This window comes from Malaclemys terrapin, chromosome 12, assembly GCF_027887155.1.
Source record: "Malaclemys terrapin pileata isolate rMalTer1 chromosome 12, rMalTer1.hap1, whole genome shotgun sequence".
NCBI classification, from domain to species: domain Eukaryota; kingdom Metazoa; phylum Chordata; order Testudines; family Emydidae; genus Malaclemys; species Malaclemys terrapin.
In genome coordinates this window covers 2,656,393-2,673,994 of record NC_071516.1, presented here as the reverse complement: position 1 = coordinate 2,673,994, position 17,602 = coordinate 2,656,393, and the positions used below count along the sequence as shown (strand labels likewise).

Genomic DNA, 17,602 nt, shown 5'->3' with positions numbered 1-17,602 from the left:
TGGACCATGACTTCATCTGCAAAGCATAGAGGTTCTTGGCACCACATCTTCAACAAGGAGGTTTTTGGTACCCTGACTCCACAACACAAACTACAACTGGAGTTACACTGCTCTGCTCAGCCCCAGCATTCGATGCTCCATAGAACAGCCTACAAATAAAGAAAAAAGAGAGAACCTCCCCCCCCATATTGTACCCTTTTACACAGAGCTGCAGGGAGGCCAGGGAGTACACCAGTTGTCTGTCTATCAAGCACCTATTCCCAGTGGTATCTAGTCCTGAAATACAGACTTAAGGACCACAGTCTAAATAGATTATAAAACTAGACGGGACCATTGTGATCATCTACTCTGACCTCCAAGATAACACAAGCCATAGGATTTCCCTGAATTAATTCTGGTTTGACCGAGAACGGATCGTTTAGAAAAACATCCAATCTGGATTGAAAAGTTTCCAGGGATGGAGAATCTACCACATCCCTTGGTAAGTTGTTAATTGCTCTCACTGTTGAGAATTTGCACCGTATTTCTAGTCTGAATTTGCCTAGCTACAACTTCCAGGCTGCACATGGCCCTTGTTATACCTTTGTCTGCGAGATTTAAGTGCCCTCTTATCAATTTTTTGTTCCCCAGGTAGTGACTACTGAATGGATGCTATCCTTGCCCTGAAGGGAGCCAGACCCATACATGCTGGCTAGCACTCTTATGCTAAGGGCTGATCGTTTAGATGCTGGGGCTCCATTTTGTCTTGTGTTTTCCCCAGTCCATTGTGAGTGAAGATGTCCTGGTTGAGAGAGCAGTTACTCTACTCCTGCCTAGGCAGCAAACTAGCATCATAGACTTTTCAGCAACTGGAAAAACAACTGCTGTCCCAAGCTAGCCCAGTTCAGATACTGCAGCTCTCTGAACACAAGCAGACACATGCAATCGCTCAGTAGTATCGACCTCCGGATGCAGATTATAGAGAGAGGAGAGAGGTGCTGCAAAGTCTTCTCTTCCACACAGGCCGCATCAAGTCCATGCATCTATCAGCTGGATTTTGCTGACCTCTGGCGGTTCTCGGGTTAAACAGCAGCTCACTCCAAGCAACCAGCTCGGGTAAGAGTTTTCTGGTGATGATTTATTTGTTTTATCATGGTTCCTCCAAGCTCTTCCTGGTGACCCAGGCAACCCTCTATCTTTCCCCCCGCTCTTATTTCCCATTCATAGTATGAATTCTGTATCAACCCCACCATCATTCTGGTTGAGGAGAGCTGGAAATGGCTGCCCCCCCGCCCCTCACTAAGCGCCCACATGAATACTTCTGAATCAGCCGATCTGAGGGGGACTCCCTCTTGCTGTGTTACTCTCTAGTGCCAACCCAGGAGTGAAAGACTACAGCACAAGTCCCAACACTGGACCCTCTGCATGGTAGTGCACTATATTTCCACTAGCCTGGGGGTGTGGCTCTGTTTCGACAGAAATCTCACGAAGACATGGGGCCAGGTCTGTGGCAAGCCCTCCACACGGAAGTGGTTTTTGCACTGCCTGAACTGCTCAAGGTGAAGCATGTCCGGATCAAATATCCTTTCTCTGTCAGAGGGTGTGCTCTCCATCTCTTTCAGCTTAAGTGATCGGAATGTGGGTCAATCTCCAGACACCAAAAGGAATGAGAGTTCTCTCATTTCTAATCTGGGGGGTCTCTCATTTGGGAATTTGCTGCTGTTGGCAACTGCCTAGCAAATGCCACTCGGCTCGCAACTCGAGATCTGGTTGATTAGCTAATCAATAACACGCTGGCATTGCTATAGCTGTAATACTTGAATCCAGTTGAATATGTAGCAACAATTGTGGCATTTAGAAAAAAGACCTGACTTGCATGCTCTAAAAGGCCGGGTTTATTTTGTGCCATGGGGGACGCAGAGTTTTGCTGTGTAAAATGTCTAGTTATATAACAGTTTGTACTCACTTTGTCAAAGAAAATATTTATAACACCTCGGCTGTGATGGCCTTAGGCCTGTGCCAGCTGTGTGATCACAATTATTACCCGTTGTAATAACTGGGCTTACAAATTTATCCCAATTGTGAGTTCAACTGTAAGAAGGACTTGAAAGGTCATAAGATGTCACAATAACCTATAACAACAAAAGCTGATGGGAAAAAGTATGAAAGTGAGACAGACTGAATTAGTCCAAACAAAAAGACCTCCTGAAATAACTCATGGACTGTGTTAAGCTCAGGCTTGGTAAACAAGAAAAGTGGAACCAGAAATCAGGGAACCAAAATTGCTGGGTTAGAAACTAGGCCTAATTGGTGGACAAAAGAATGAGCTGGGCTATTCCAATCATCATTCCTTTGTGAATCCTTAAAGAAAGAGACTTTGGGGAGAAAAATTGGCTACTGGAGCGAGCTTCAACATCATGGCTGCCATGCCCACCGTCTCCTGAGATGTCAGGCCTTCATCATCCCGATCCTGAGAGAGATCCTGACTAGACTGAGCAGAAAGAGGGACCCAAATGCTGCTAAATGCAAGTAATGCACATTGGAAAACATAATCACAACTGTACTTATAAAATGATGGGTCTAAATTAGCTGCTACCAATCAAGAAAGAGATCTTGGAGTCCTTGTGGAGAGTTCTCTGAAAACATCCACTCAATGTGCAGCGGCAGTCCAAAAAACTAACAATGTTGAGAATCATTAAGAAAGGGATAGATAGTAAGACAGAAAATATCATATTGCCTCTATATAAATCTATGAGATGCCCACATCTTGAATACTGTGTGCAGATCTGCCCCCCCCCCCCCCCCATCTCAAAAAAGAGATATTGGAATTGGAAAAGGTACAGAAAAGAGCAACAAAAATTAGGGATATGGAACAGCTTCCGTATGAGGCGAGATTAATAAGACTGGGACTGTTCGGCTTGGAAAAGAGGCGACTGGGGGGGTATGATAGAGGTCTATGAAATCATGACGGGTGTGGAGAAAGTAAATAAGGACGTGTTATTTATCCCTTCACAGAACACAAGAACTAGGGGTCACCAAATGAAATGAATAGGTTTAAAAGGAACAAAAGGAAGTATTTCTTCACAGAGCGCACCGTCAACCTGTGGAACTCCTTGCCGGAGGATGTTGTGAAGGCCAAGACTGTAACAGGGTTCAAACAAGAACTAGATAAATTCATGGAGGATAGGTCCATCAATGGCTATGAGCCAGGCTGGGCAGGGGTGGTGTCCCTAGCCTCTGTTTGCCAGAAGCTGGGGGGAGGAGGACCAGGGGTGGGGGTCCGGCCTGGGGGCGGGGGCTGCTCTAGGCCTAGGCGTGGCCCTGGCTCCTCCCCGGTTGGTGCAGCCGCAGCAGCAGGGGCCTTGGTAACGGAGCCGGCTCGGTTGCTAGGGGGCGGGGCCAGGCTGGCGCACGCGCGCTTCTCACTTCCGGCTCGTAAGGGAACGTGTCCCTGACACGGCGGGGCTGCCGGGCCGGAAGTGCGGACCGCGCTGGGAGCAGGCAGCGATGGCGGAGCAGGCGACGGCTCCCTTGAGCGAAGCGCACAACGTGAGCGGGCCCGGGGAGGCCCCCGCCGCCGGCCCGGCGCGCCCGCCCGCCACCCCCGAGGGCATGGCCCTGGCCTACGGCAGCCTGGTGCTCATGGCGCTGCTGCCCATCTTCTTCGGGGCGCTGCGCTCCGTCACCTGTGCCAAGAGCAAGGTAACCTCCGCCCCCCCCCCCCCCCGGACCGGACCCCCATCCCCCGCTCGACCGGACCCCCCCCGGACCGGACCCCCATCCCCCGCTCGACCGGACCCCCCCCGGGACCGGCCCCCCATCCCCCGCTCGACCGGACCCCCCCCGGGACCGGCCCCCCACCCCCCTCTCGACCGGACCCCCACCCCCCTCTCGACCGGACCCCCACCCCCCCGCTCGACCGGACCCCCCCCGGACCGCCCCCCCACCCCCCCTCTCGACCGCCCCCCCACCCCCCCTCTCGACCGGCCCCCCACCCCCCGCTCGACCGGCCCCCCACCCCCCTCTCGACCGGACCCCCCCCGGGACCGGACCCCCACCCCCCGCTCGACCGGCCCCACCTCCCGCTCGAACCCCCCCCGGGACCGGCCCCACCTCCCGCTCGGACCCCCCCCTGGGACCGGACCCCCACCCCCCGCTCGACCGGGCCCCTTGGAGGGACTCATGCTCTGGAGCATCCCCAGGGACCTCCCACGCTGAGGGGCCGTGATTCCCCTTGTTGCTGCTCCGGTTGACCCCCACAAGGGGTCTGGGACCCCCAGTGACAGGTCTGCCTTTTGCTGTGGTCCCCCACTGCTCCCCTGAGACACCGAGGCGTCCTGAGCGTCTGGCTCTGATCTCAGCGATTTCTCCTCTCGTGCCATGGAGAGAAGAGTCCTGAGCATTCCCTTTGACTGAACCTCCTCCAAGGACTGGGAGCCATATGTCACACATGGGGGGCCACGACGTTTTCATACCCCCAGGTATTACTGCTCCCTTCCTGGCAAGAGATGCTCTCTAGCTACTGGTCCCTCATCTCTGTCTGTGACCCATAGGGTTCTGCTTTCATTCCCTAGTACTGCCTTCATTCTCCCCTTCTGGAGAGAGGTAACCCATGGGTACTTCTGCCTTCTTGGTTATTGCCCCCTGGATAGTGCCCCTACTGGCTCAGGAGAAGTTCATATATCCTTGGAAAGCTTCTAAGCACCATCATCCCTTTCTGAGTAATGCATCCACCAGAGAGAGCCGAGCCTGGGTTCTGTTTCTATCCCTCTGGCCTTCTCCCTGGAAAAACTCCTGCTTCTTCTCACTATCCTCCACGGAGATGCCTTCCCTGTCTGAGAGAATTCTGCTCCCAGCTTAGGTTAAACAAACACCTTTCAGAGTGTCTAGGTATACTTGGTCCTGCCTCATTGCAGAAGACTGCATTAGATTAACCTCCCAAGGTCCGTTCCAACCCTGCATTTGTATGATTCTGCGCATTATCCTGTCCCCCTCTTGGGGGCTGTCTAGTAATGATAGCTCACCTTGGTTTTCCCAGTTATATAACATTTTCTTCTCTAATGCCTAGCTTTGGGAGCGTATTATAGCCGCGTTGTTCAGTATGCACTAATGGAAATAAAGCTGCGGAGTTAACAGACCTTGCTGCAGAGAATGAGCAATTCTTTGGGTACTTAGATACTGTCTTGAGCTGGGGAATGCTGTGTAGCAGCCAGCTGTATGCTCTCTATGAGTCGTCGCTACTTTCATATGGTTGTTTTGCATAAGTTGCAGCAGTAGGGCGCATACTGCTCAGGCGGGATTGCAAGTGTGTTGTGAAAGTTTCTGTGTCTTGATTAGCCAAACAGCTAATGCCAAGTGTGGAGTGCAGTCAGCTGTTTGGTAACCATCACTGAGTGACGCTGCTTTCAGCATGCCAAGTAGACTGCTAGCCTGTGTGCTCTGCCGTGTGGTCTCGGTACCACAGCCAGGCTATTGATGTCATGGAGAGGATGCAGTGTAGGGGGGGAAAAGGTCATATCAGGAACTGAGGACCTACATTGAGAGAACCAGACTTTGTTGGGTCAAAACAAGAGACTTCAAGTTACCTAACAGACGCTTCCAAAATTATTTAAAGGAATCTACAAAATTGATACATCTTTCACACTAGTAAGGGGCTCAATCCAGGGGCGCATCCTAAGAATGTGATGAGTAAATACGTGGCTGGACAGAACTGTCATTCAATGGGTAATAAACCTATGGTACACACAGATGGGGACGGTAAATGAAGCCAAGAATATGAATAATGTTGAAACAGTTCTGATGTTAGAATAGCACAGAGGGCGCTGCAGAGCCAGCAGTGTCCAGCACTCCTCTGCTGGGCTGGGGGACTAGGAAGAGAGATATGGGGAGGGAGGTCAGCTCAGAAGGCCTGCTGATTTCTCCCCAAGGAAAAAAGTAGTAAACTCTGGCAATTCCTGCTAGGACAAAGGTGGGCAGGTATCAGTTTCTGCTTTTAATAAAGGCTCGGCAGGGATGACTGGAAACCAGCAAGCAACCTGCGTCCGTGTGAGCCCAGTGTTGATTAGTTCTGCAGAGTTCAGCAAGCTGATAGCTCCGCTGGTGCTTCTGGACCTCTTCTCCCCAATGTGTTGATACGGAGAGCAGGTTAATCTACAGATGTGCTCTTCTTCCCTCTCTAGAATGCCTCAGATATGCCAGAGACGATTACCAGTCGGGACGCTGCTCGCTTTCCCATTGTCGCCAGTTGCACCCTCTTCGGACTCTACCTCTTCTTTAAAGTAAGTAAGCCACTTAGATCCTATGTTGTTGGGGGCCATAGAAATGTGGAAACTCCCTTCTTTGCTCGTTGTTTGTTTTAACCTCTCTACCTTACTGCATTCGTGTTTAAATCACCTCAAGACTGATCACAGCCTGCAGTGCGGACATCTCAAAGAGGAGTCTGAAAGGCTCTTTCTGGCTTGCTGTATTGTGATCTCTGGGTGTGCACTATGTTGAAATTGCACGGGTTTTAGAGGTCCTTGCAACATTGCTAGGCAGTGAGAGACATGAGGGATGGAGTCACAGCCTGTATTCTGAATTATCTGACTTTTATGGCAAGTCTGAGTCTGTGTACAAGTAATTGCTTATAAAATAAGGCCAAAGAACCAATGGAAATCTTGAGTCGATTCTCAGACTACTAAGCACATGTGGCCTTCCCTGACACGCTGTGGTGCTGTCTCTGAAGTCTGAGATGTAGTAAGTGGTAACTCAGTGACCTGACTGAAAGCAGAGGAGAATGAAGGTATATGAACTGTAGCTTCTTCCGACATTGTTTCCTATTCCTTCCAGCTGTAACCCGCCTTAGGCATTTATCAATGCCAGCTATCCAGCTAGCTGAGAAGCTAAAAGGTGACATTGTCTATAAGTAAAAATAATCTCCCACATGTTTCATAGGGGAAGCCTCAGAGAATTACTACACCCACATCCATAGGCGGCAAGTTATATGGGCCCGTGGTGTCCGTGCTCCACCAGTATTCAGGAAGGTGGGCCTGGCTCCACCAACGTTTGGGCTGATATTTTCAGAGCCATCCTGTCCATAGGATGGAACGAGGCAACCGCCCCGGGCCCCAAGCTTCAGTTGGACGTAGGGTCCAGGGTGGCCTGGGGGATTAGTGGGGGGCCTGGCGCTGTCAGTAGCAAGTAACCCGGCCCCAGCCTGCCCTCCGCTCTGCCTCTTCCTGCCCCTCCTCCACTCCACCCCTTCCCCCAAGCCCTCGTCCCACCTCTTCCCGCGGTTGCCCCGGTCCGTCCTATGGACTGGACGGCTCTGCTGGACCCATTCTGGGCACCACCAAAAATTATACAAACCTGGCGCCCATGCCCACATCCCAGGTTACATGAAAATGCCAGAACTGTAGCTAAAGGTCATGGCAGTAAGGGCTTTAGGCCTTGTATATGAGAATAGTGGCACTGAATTGACTTGGGCTTCATCTATGTGAGAATGTTTGTACTAAAGTTACGAGGAGTCCTTGTGGCACTTTAGAGACTAACACATTTATTTGGGCATAAGCTTTAGTGGGCTAAAACCCACTTCATCAGATGCATGGAGTGGAACATACAGTAGTGAGTAGGGTCAGTGCAACCCTGACTTGGTAAGGCAACTCCCATCTTTTCATATGCTGTGTATTTATACCTCCTTACTGTACGTTCCACTCCATGCATCTGATGAAGTGGGTTTTAGCCCAGGAAAGCTTATGCCCAAATAAATGTGTTAATCTCTGCAGTGCCACAAGGATTTCTTGTTGTTTTTGCTGATACAGACTAACATGGCTACCACTCTGAAACCTGTACTAAAGTTGACTTTAAATTATGTAATTAAACCCGTACGAATCCCCTATGTAGCTGTGCTTAAGGTAGCAAATTACCAGTTTAAACTGAAGCTTAAACTGGCTTAAGTGTGTCTACATAGGGGGATGTACAGGCCTAACTCGTTTACAATTTAAAATCAGCTTAGTTAAAGTGGTACAGCCTTTCTTTGATGGAGGAGGCCTTAGTTAAGGATTCGTTTCAACTGCTATTCTAATCCTTTGTCACTTACAACTTTCTCATACTTCTCTGGGCTGTAATCTTCCGTTCTTGGTCTTTAGCCCAGGGGGAATTTATTTTTAGAATACTTGAATGAAATTGGTTCAGGCATATCTGAGTTATGTGAGCTTTGGGGCAGGGGGAATACTTCTCTAAAAATACCATCTGGATAGGGTTCTTGCTTCTGGAATAGGGGAGACCAGAAGCCAGGGTCCCTACTATTTATGGCATCTCCCCACCATGGTTACAAATACTGCCCATCAAACGTTCTGGTCAGTTCCTTCTTGCCTGTGGTCAGAGAAGGTGTTCCCCCTAAGAGATCCAATCTCCTGCAGTGTCCGGATCCTAGCAGGACTCCTCGGGTACCTTTACCAGCCCTTATCTTTTGGTCATGCCAGGTCTGGCTGTGAAGTGTCTCAAGGGAAAGTGCTAAATGTGTGCAGTGTGGACAAACTAATGTTGGTACATGAGCCTTCACTTGGACAGGTTTAAATTGTTACTGTGATGTTACTCTGCAATGGGCATCTGTATCTTAATTTCTCTCTATTTTAGGAGAGTACAAGAAAAGCTCAAAGGCTGCCTTAAGTGTTTCTTGGCACATTTAGCTAGGTTGTGTGTGTGTGTGTGTCTCTCTCTCTCTCTCTCTCAGAGAGAAATTGAATGCAGGCTATGAGGCTGCACTTGCATTTCAGAGAAGTTGGGGTTCTCATAATATCCTCAGATAAACTAGGGCGGAGTATGAGTGTAGGATGCCTTTGGAACTGAAGGGTAGTGGGAATGCCATCTTAATTCAGTTTTCCTAGAAATGTAGGGCTGGAAGAGACCTCAAGAGGTTATCTTGTCCAGTCCCTCAGATTGAGGCAGGACTAGGTCAACCTCTTGGTCATTTTTTATTTTCAGGCTGTTGCATGAATTTAACAAACAATTTCATGCTCCAATCACATGCTGAATTTTTCTCCAAAAGAGAATTGTTTGGAAAAAATGAGTGCCCTTTCCTGCAAAAAAAATTATTATTATTTTTTTTTAAACCATTCTGAATGGCTCGCTGTTGCTTGTGGTAGCATAGACCCCAGAGGTGGCCACCTATCCCACATAGCCCTTATTATGTGATTGGGGGACTAGTCATTTATTTTATTCCTTTTTTATTTTAACCCTGCTGGTATGAAATATAGTAAATATGTTGAGTTCCCTTAGTCATTCTTAGTCACTTGTCACAACTGTGACTAGAAAGCAGTGGCAAGTAACCTGCTAGTTACATCACAGCTGGGTAACATGTAAAGGGGTTCTTGTCTTTTCTGCCACCTGCAAGGTGGGAATTGCTATTATAACCGAATCTCGTTCTTTTGCCTTCCAGATCTTCTCTCAAGAATATATCAACCTGTTGCTCTCCATGTATTTCTTTGTCTTGGGGATCCTAGCCCTGTCTCACACCATCAGGTAAAAAATGGGGGGGTACCTCAATATTGTATGGTAAACTCTGTCCTGGTGACTAGGGGAGTGCCCTATGGCGTATGTGCACCTAGAAGAGGGCAGATTGGACTGGTTTATTCCCAGAGTGCAGTTACCTTGCAGCAGTAATAATACGACCTAGCTCTTACATAGCGCTTTTCATCCGTAGAACTCTAAGCACTTTACAAAGGAGGGCAGGCAGCAGCAGCATGTCTGACTTACAGACAGGGAAGCTGAGGCATAGAGAGGTGAAGTGACTTGCCCAAGGTCACATAGCAGACCAGTGGGTGAGCCAGGCATAGAACCCAGCTCTCCCAAGCCCCAGGCTAGTGGACAAAGCACTGGGCTACGCTGCATGCAAAAGAGTTTGGATTTATGCTGTTACTGCACCATAGGTGTGCATGGCCAGCAAGGCACTGTCCCTCTCCTGAGGAGCTTACAGCGTAGCTTGTATTTAAACAGGACACAGAGAACGTTTTGCTTTGAACAGCAACCGTGAGAGATGGTTGTGAAATCCTCAATGGACTTTTATTGCCAGAGCTTGTGCCTCAGCAAAGCCGGTTGGGAAATTGGTTTACAAAGCACAAACCTCAGTGAAAACTGCAGGCTAAATTCTCAGCGGCGCTGGGACGAAATGTGATACAGTCCAGGAAACAGGTGGAATTGGGCCACTGTTCTGCTCCATCCCCCATGCCTGGGGCTAGCCACACCTCCCAATGCAAGTTAGAGCAGTCTGAGCTCGTGACACCAGCAAGGCTCACTACAGTCTGGTGTACTCCAGCCCACCCCCTCCTGCCCGATCCACCAGAGGGGGCCGGCTCTGCCAGCTTTGCACCAGTTGAGGATTCCGTCTTTCCAGGGGAAACTGGTCGCCCACTGAAGGCAGCATTTAAGGGCCCTTTGAACCTTAGAGTAGGGTAGGATCTGGTCTTGGATGTTGCAATCTCATCTGAGCTTTTCTAGAAAGGTCAAGTTATTGGGGGGGGGGGGAGAGAAATCAACTTCCTGTTTCCTGAGCTGTTTGGGGCCTTTGGGGGGTGGTGTGGGGAGGAGGGAAATGCCTTCTTTTAGATTACAGGATTTTGAACCCAACGTGGACCCCTCTGACTTCTGATATTGGTTTCACTGGTCCCCGCAAACCCAGGAGGTTGTGGGCTTTGGGGACAGGGATAACTTTCCCCGGGCGTTTGGATTATGGTGTTTTGCCTTTTTCTCTCTAGAGGTGCTGACCCAAACACGTTAGTTACTGCCTGAGAAGGTATTGCTGGTGTCAGGCTTCGAATGGGTCTCTCCACTGCCAGTCTCTGATCCAGGAGACTCGTGGGATGCTGCAGCAAGTTACACTAGAAACATCCAGAGAGCAATCCAGAGTGAACCCCAACCTCGCGGCGTTAGGAGGTGTAATGGATGGGAAATGAGAACTATCACTCCTGAGCACTAGCAGAATTGGGGTTAGGCTTCTCTGCCTCCAGTGGAGCTCCCCTTTCTCTCTGGCTAATGCTAAGCCAGCCCTGTCATGGGCGACTCTGGAAAGCATTGGAATGCAGCCAATTGCACCAAGTTGGCATGCTTCCAAAATATACCCAGCAATGGTCCCCTGCAGGCCCCCCCTACAAATTGGTTTGAATACTGCCTATAACCCTACAAAGACTGTCTACTGCTGGTTAGCGCCTGGTGACCGTCACAGCCCTGGCTGTGCCACTATCTCGGGAACATTCAGCAAGTCACTTCGTTCTGTACTTGAGTTTCCCCATCTGTACAGTGGGGATAGGGCAGAGGTGTTGGGACTTGAGGTTTGTAATGGGATTTGCAGTCATCCTGGAGGTGCTAGGGAAGTGCATTGAATTCACAGGTGCTTCTGCAGGATTGACCTTCTCTCCATCTCTATTTCAGCCCCATCATGAACAAATTCTTCCCGGCTAACTTCCCCAGCAAACAGTACCAGCTTCTCTTCACCCAGGGCTCAGGGGAAAACAAGGAAGGTATGTCTATTTTGCCTGCTTTCTCTTGGGACTTAATTGTTCTACCTTTTTGTGTCCTGCTTCATGTGCTCTCACTCTCTCAGCTTGTCAATTTTCAACTCTTCATTGAATCAAAATATTTTGGACTCTCTGCCTCTCATTCCCCACTCCATGCTGCTCGGGCCTGTTCGGATGTACCCTGAGTTCAGTGTCCTTCCTGGCAGCAAGACAATCTGCTGAGGAAGAGTGGCCTGGTTGAAAGGAAAGGTCTGGATTTTCCAAGGTCAGCTCCCAGTGCACACCTAACTTGAATGGGGTTACTGTAGAATTGGCCACTTGCACGTGCAGTGTCACTCCGACACTCGTTTGGGAAAGTTGCCACGGTGGTCCTGTGTTGCTCACCTGCTCTATATACACTAGTCACTGCTCTGCCTGTGTGAGTGGGAGGAGGAGTTGTGCGGGCTAGCTGGAATCATGCTGTTATGTTTGTTACAGAAATAGTGAATTATGAGTTTGATTCCAAGGACCTTGTTTGCTTGGCCATGAGCAGTGTCGTTGGAGTCTGGTACCTGCTGAGGAAGGTAAGAAAGGGAACAAAGCAGCAGTGGGATATTCAAACTAGGAAGGGGGAGGAACAGCCCTAGATCAAACTTGGGAGTCTCTTGGTAATTTGCTTGTGAGGAATAGTCAGTTTGTGCCGCTAGCTGTGCTGAACCAGATCCATCTTCCTGTTGTGTTTGGCCCTTAGCACTGGATTGCAAACAATCTCTTTGGACTGGCGTTCTCTCTCAACGGCGTGGAGCTCCTGCATTTGAACAACGTCAGCACAGGATGCATCCTGCTCGGGGGCCTCTTCATCTACGATGTGTTCTGGGTAAGCAGGCGCGGCTCGTGGGCGTTGGAGGAGGAGCAGTATCACACCACCCCTGTTCTGTGGGTTTTCTGGCAGAGTTGGCCGTATATGATGTCATGCTAATTTTGGGAAAGGAGGGACTATTGGAAACCATGACTACAATCGGGTGTACACTTTCTCCTCTGCCCAAAAGCAAGGGGGTGCAGTTGGCACCAGCACTGCTGTCTGTTTGCTCTAGTAGATCTGGTTTTCTCAGCTGATTATCATGCTGTGCCTACAAGCCGTCTCCAGCCAGACTTCCTGGCTCTGTACAAAGGACTTGTCCTTGCTGCTTGATTTCATGTGTCTCTTCAGCGTTAAACAGTCACGTTGTAGTTCAGTGAGAGTCATTCACAATTTGGGATCCAAGGTGATGATTTTACAATAAGGAGAAGATAAATATTTTACTGAACATGCTACAGGTCCCTCTTGTAATGTTGGTGTGAAGTTTTGCTAGAATGTTTGTTAAAGATTTTCCTTAGTCCTTGTGGCTGCTTCAAGGGCCAGTCTGCTGGAAGGTCCCTCTGGATACTGTCCTCTCCTTGGTCCTAGCTAGAGCTTTCTGACCTCACTCCTTGATTATAATAGACATTCTAACAGTGATTGCACCATTCTGTCATGCTCTTGTCTCTCTGTGCTAACTCTTGGCTCTCACTAGCCAGGAACTAGTTGGCCTCTGATTTATAGATCTACAGTCGGCTTAATTTAAACTAGATGCCATGAAATGACCAGGAATTGAAGAGGCCTGACAAACACGTGTTCAGTCAGTCCTGCAAAAAGATGTCAATATTTAAAATGGACACATTCCTCCAGATAATACAATAAAAATAGATGGCCACAGAGCAAAATACAGTTGTCAGAAGCAATTGTTAGACTTCCTATTGAATTCAGTCCTGTTTTAAGCTTCCAGACACAAACTCTGCATAGTCTGCTGATTGCGGCCAAGTCAGCAGTTTGTAGTTTTGCAGAAATGCCTTCATGTGAATGGCAGGCACCATCAATTTGGTCGACTTAATGTATCCTCTCTACACATGCACATCACACATCATTTGGAACCTTATGAGGTCTACTTTAGGATGAGGTATGATATGGAGCTGTCAAGTGGTGCCGTTACCGTAGAAACAGGGATAAACTGACACCATCACGTTAATGACCACTTTCAATATTTGCATTCACTTCTGTTAGTTTAATGTCTCTCTGTATTGTTGTTGTGATGCTTTGAGGTCATCATCTATTAGATTTTGTTTTACCCTTTAAACTTGTATAGTTATGCAGCAACCCCTATTGGTACAGGCACAAAGAAGGTCTTGTAGAAACTCAGATGCCAACAGGCCCTTGAAGAATACAGGAAGTAATTCATCATCCACATTTTTCCATCCATGTTGCACTGGTGATCCGCTGTCTGGTTTACCTGTGTGCAAGGACATCCAAATCTTTGTTTGCCAAGATTCTCTTTTGGCATGCACTTCAAAACTGTCCTCACATGGTGGGCGTTTGACCAGTGACTTGTCCTTTTTGATGGCTAGATTCAGGTACAAGCAATTCAGATCTGTGGGTCGTCTTTCCTTTCTCACTCAGACAGCACTGCCACCAACTTCCTTGCTGCAGACACCCTGGCTTGTCTGCCCTCTCTCCCGGAAGCAGGAAGCTGTCTTTGTTTTAACAACATTAAGCACGGATTTTTTTTCCTGAACACCAAATAGGAATGACACAGCTACATCCTGTTAATGCCGGTACAGCAGGAGGTATGTTGTGGAAGTCAGGAATGAGTGCATCACAAATTGCACGCACAAGTATGAAGTGCAACACTTGTCAGTTGTGCTGGTAATTGAGGGTTTCAATCCACGTGTTTCTTGCTCTGTTCCATTTTCGGAAAGTAGTGAAGAGCAAGTGCTACTGGAAAAATCTCCAGCCAGGAGGGGTGTTTCAAAATATACCCGAGGGTGCACGAACCATCTAGTCAGAGGAATTTCACAAGTGTGAAATGTGCTGGATGCCACATTTAGGCCTTGTCTAGACTACAAAGTTTTGTCTGCAGAAGCTGCTTTTTGCCGACAAAACGGGAGGGGGACACACTACAAAGCTACTTTTGGTGGCAAAACTCTGCCGTTTTGCCGACCATATAAAACCACCTCAACGAGAGGTATAAAGCTTTTTGCGACAAAGTTAAAGCAACAAAGTGTCAGGGTAGACACTGCTGTTTGTTTTGTCGACATAACTGGCTTCCATCTATATCCCACAATGCCCGCTGGGACTGCTCCGCTCACTGTTTTGATCTCTCCTACCCTGCAGGCATGTCCCCCTCCCCTTTCGAAGCTCCAGGAAGTATCCGACAGCCCAGTGTGCTGCTCCGTTTGGGGAACAAAGGCTCCTGTTCTGCCCGGCACTAGGCTGCTGGTTTGCCATTTCTCAGCACGGAGAGCTACAGAGCTGCTCGGGATGGCTCCCGGCAGCTGAGGAGGCTGTGGGAGAGCTCAGGGAATCAGAGCCGCAGGCAGAGCGGGCTGTCAGGAGAGACTGCTGTGCGGACTCCGGGGAGAGCCAGGGAGGTGTCCCTCTCCCCCTGCCTCTGGATAGGTGGGTCAGCCTGCTGTCTTCCCCGTCACAGACATACCACTCTTCTCTCCCCCGCCCCCCACTTCAGTTGAAAAAGCGGCTGACAATCTACTGAGGCATTGCAAACCCTTCCCAAAGCACCCTGCGGCCTCTTGCACGGTGGGATAGCTACCCATAGTGCACTGCTCTCTGTGTGCATGCGAGCGCTGTTAGTGTGGATGCACTCTGCCGACACAAGGAGCTAGTGAGGGCATGCAACAGTGATTTTAATTAAAGCGGATTAACTTTTGCCGACAAAACTTTGTAGTGTAGACGAGGCCTTAGAAACTTCTTCCTTGGAGGCACAGGGCATCCGTCAATCACCTGCTCTTTCTTGCATCCCTCCTTCGATCCTGTCCGGTGTTGTCTTTCTGCAGTTTTCACTGAGTTACTGTTGTATCTGTCAAAGACTTCAATGGCAGAATTAGCTTTGTCAAATCCTTTTTGGACCTGCCTCAAGTACTCAGCAGCCAGTTCATCGAAGGTGTGGAATTGCCATGTGCCATCATTTCTATCGCAGCCATGACACTTCTGATGGACACTGTGGCTTCTCTGTTGCATGCTCTTAGCTTATTGATTCTTCCATCTTGAGCTTCCAGTTGATGTCCTAATTCATCTTTGTCTGTTCTTCTCATTGTATCAGCGTGGAAGAGGGACATAGGTACAGGTCCTATTGGGCCACGTCAGCAAATGTTTTGATGCCAGATTTCTTGACTGGGCTGAAGAAGCTACGGGTCGCATTAGAATCAAGTGCACCTCTCATGAATCTGTTTGTTCTTCACCAACATCTGCTGTTTTCAGTAGAGACTCTTGTACATGTGTTGTTACATGTAGTCCGGTAGCTATGTTGGTAAGCACCTCTAGAGCAGGTGTTCTCGCAAAAAAAAATTTCGGTGCTTCAGAGTGCGGCCACCAACTCTGGCTGTTGGCCGCTTGACAATTTTTCCTAAAATACTTAATCAACTTTAGGAAAAACAAATATGCACATGTCTATGTCCAAATCATTCTAATTTATTATGTACATTTTTTTTGCAGACTTAATAAAAATAATGTACAGTTGTCTCTGTTCTTTACTGGACCTAAACAGACTAGAAACACAAATAAGGTGCTTTGCATGTTCTTGTCTTTTTTTATTATTGTTTCTTTTGCTTTTTTCACTACATTTTTTAGACTTGCTAGCTAGTAAGTCTGCTTCTGTGAAAAGTGATATTTGTATGTTTGTTGCTGTGAAAAATGATATTAACAGACTTGTTAGCTGGCTAAGAGGCAGTGAAAACTGATATTAACAAATATACAAATATCACTTTTCACAGCACACTTATTCAGCCCTGGCAAGCCGGGGAACAAATTAAGGCTTGGATGGGGAAGTGGGCAGGGAAGGCAGCAGGGGCGATGATGGGGTGGTGAGTCTGGGGATGGAGTCCTGTGGCCAAGGGATGGAGCCTACTGCTGAGTAACCAAAGCCTCACAGTCAGAGCCTGTGGCCGGAGCCTGCCACCTGCCAAGCCAGGGCTGAAGCCAGAAGCCTGAGCCCCACTGCACTGGGAAGATGGGCAACTCACGCCGGATGTCTGCTCCTCCAGTGTTTGTGGCTCTGGGGGGCAAGCCCCAACCCCTCCTGGCAGCCCCAGAAGAGGGGCTGCTCCTTTCCTCCCTACCCCCCAAATCACCACCCAAGAAGCTGTGACCGCAAGAAAAGCCCCTAGTGGCCACATTTGAGAAATGTTGCTCTAGATGTGATACAGGGTCAAGTGGGTTTGTTATATTATTGCTCATGTGATTGGTAAGCGCTGTAACATGCTCTTCATCTCCCTTCAGTGCCGAGGAAAGGGGTTTGTGGGGTTTGTCTTCACTACTTCTTGTTAGGCCACTTTTCTCTCAAAGCTTTTGCGTATTCATGATATGGAGCTGTGTATTGTCATCTTTAACACCAACACTGATCTGGGCATAAAGTGTCACTGGATTAAAAAGCGAGTTTCTAGAATATTTCAAAGGCTAGTACTACATGCATAGGCAACTTCAAATTAAAAACCTTCTACCAGGCAGACTAAATGCGATGTTGTATTTACAAAGGGAAAAGCATTACATTAGGAATCCACGTACATTTATATCTACCCACCGTGCAGGGCAAGCTAGGAGCATGCGATCTACTGTTACTGGTTCACAACCTTCAGTGCGAAACTGGTCTGGTCAGCAAATTTCAATTAAAAATATAGGAAATCTATTCTAATCACTTGTATTCTTAATTGTCAAAGTATCTCACGTGATGTGAAAACTGTTCATGTTACTGTATTGCAAAATGTTGATATTCATCACATTTGCCACGTGCTGAATGGCATAATTTCTGGGAAAAACACCCATGCAAAACCAATACAGATCTTTTAATACATTGTTGTTTGGTAATTTTCACCAATAAACACCGCAACAAGGTGTTGAAATTAATTTCAACAGTAAAAACTCCAGTCATCGTCACGTTAGTGTTTCTGGAACAGTGCAAAAACAATGACTCTCGTTTTGTGTACCATTGTTTCACCTTGTGTGCAATCTTATGGCACCACTTGACAGTCCCACATAATACTTCATCTAAACGTACCTAAAATAATCTTTCAAACAAGATATGATGTGGGTGTGTGGAGAGCGAGTACTTTAAACTCCAGAAATA

At 48.3% G+C, this 17,602-nt stretch overlaps 1 protein-coding gene across 2 annotated transcripts in view; it reads left to right on the top strand.

Annotated features, from left to right (window-relative positions):
• The first annotated feature begins 3,449 nt into the window (after positions 1–3,449).
• Positions 3,450–17,602, top strand: part of HM13 (histocompatibility minor 13) — a 29,350-nt gene continuing 15,197 nt past the window's right edge. Inside the window, exons 1-6 of one of the 2 annotated variants that reach the window (XM_054045764.1) lie at positions 3,450–3,681; positions 6,159–6,257; positions 9,398–9,480; positions 11,386–11,474; positions 11,949–12,034; positions 12,202–12,327. In XM_054045764.1, the coding sequence (XP_053901739.1) occupies positions 3,487–3,681; positions 6,159–6,257; positions 9,398–9,480; positions 11,386–11,474; positions 11,949–12,034; positions 12,202–12,327 (678 nt within the window). In that variant the 5' untranslated portion in view covers positions 3,450–3,486. The remainder of the gene's footprint in view (positions 3,682–6,158; positions 6,258–9,397; positions 9,481–11,385; positions 11,475–11,948; positions 12,035–12,201; positions 12,328–17,602) is intronic. The other variant, XM_054045765.1, reaches the window with a different exon arrangement.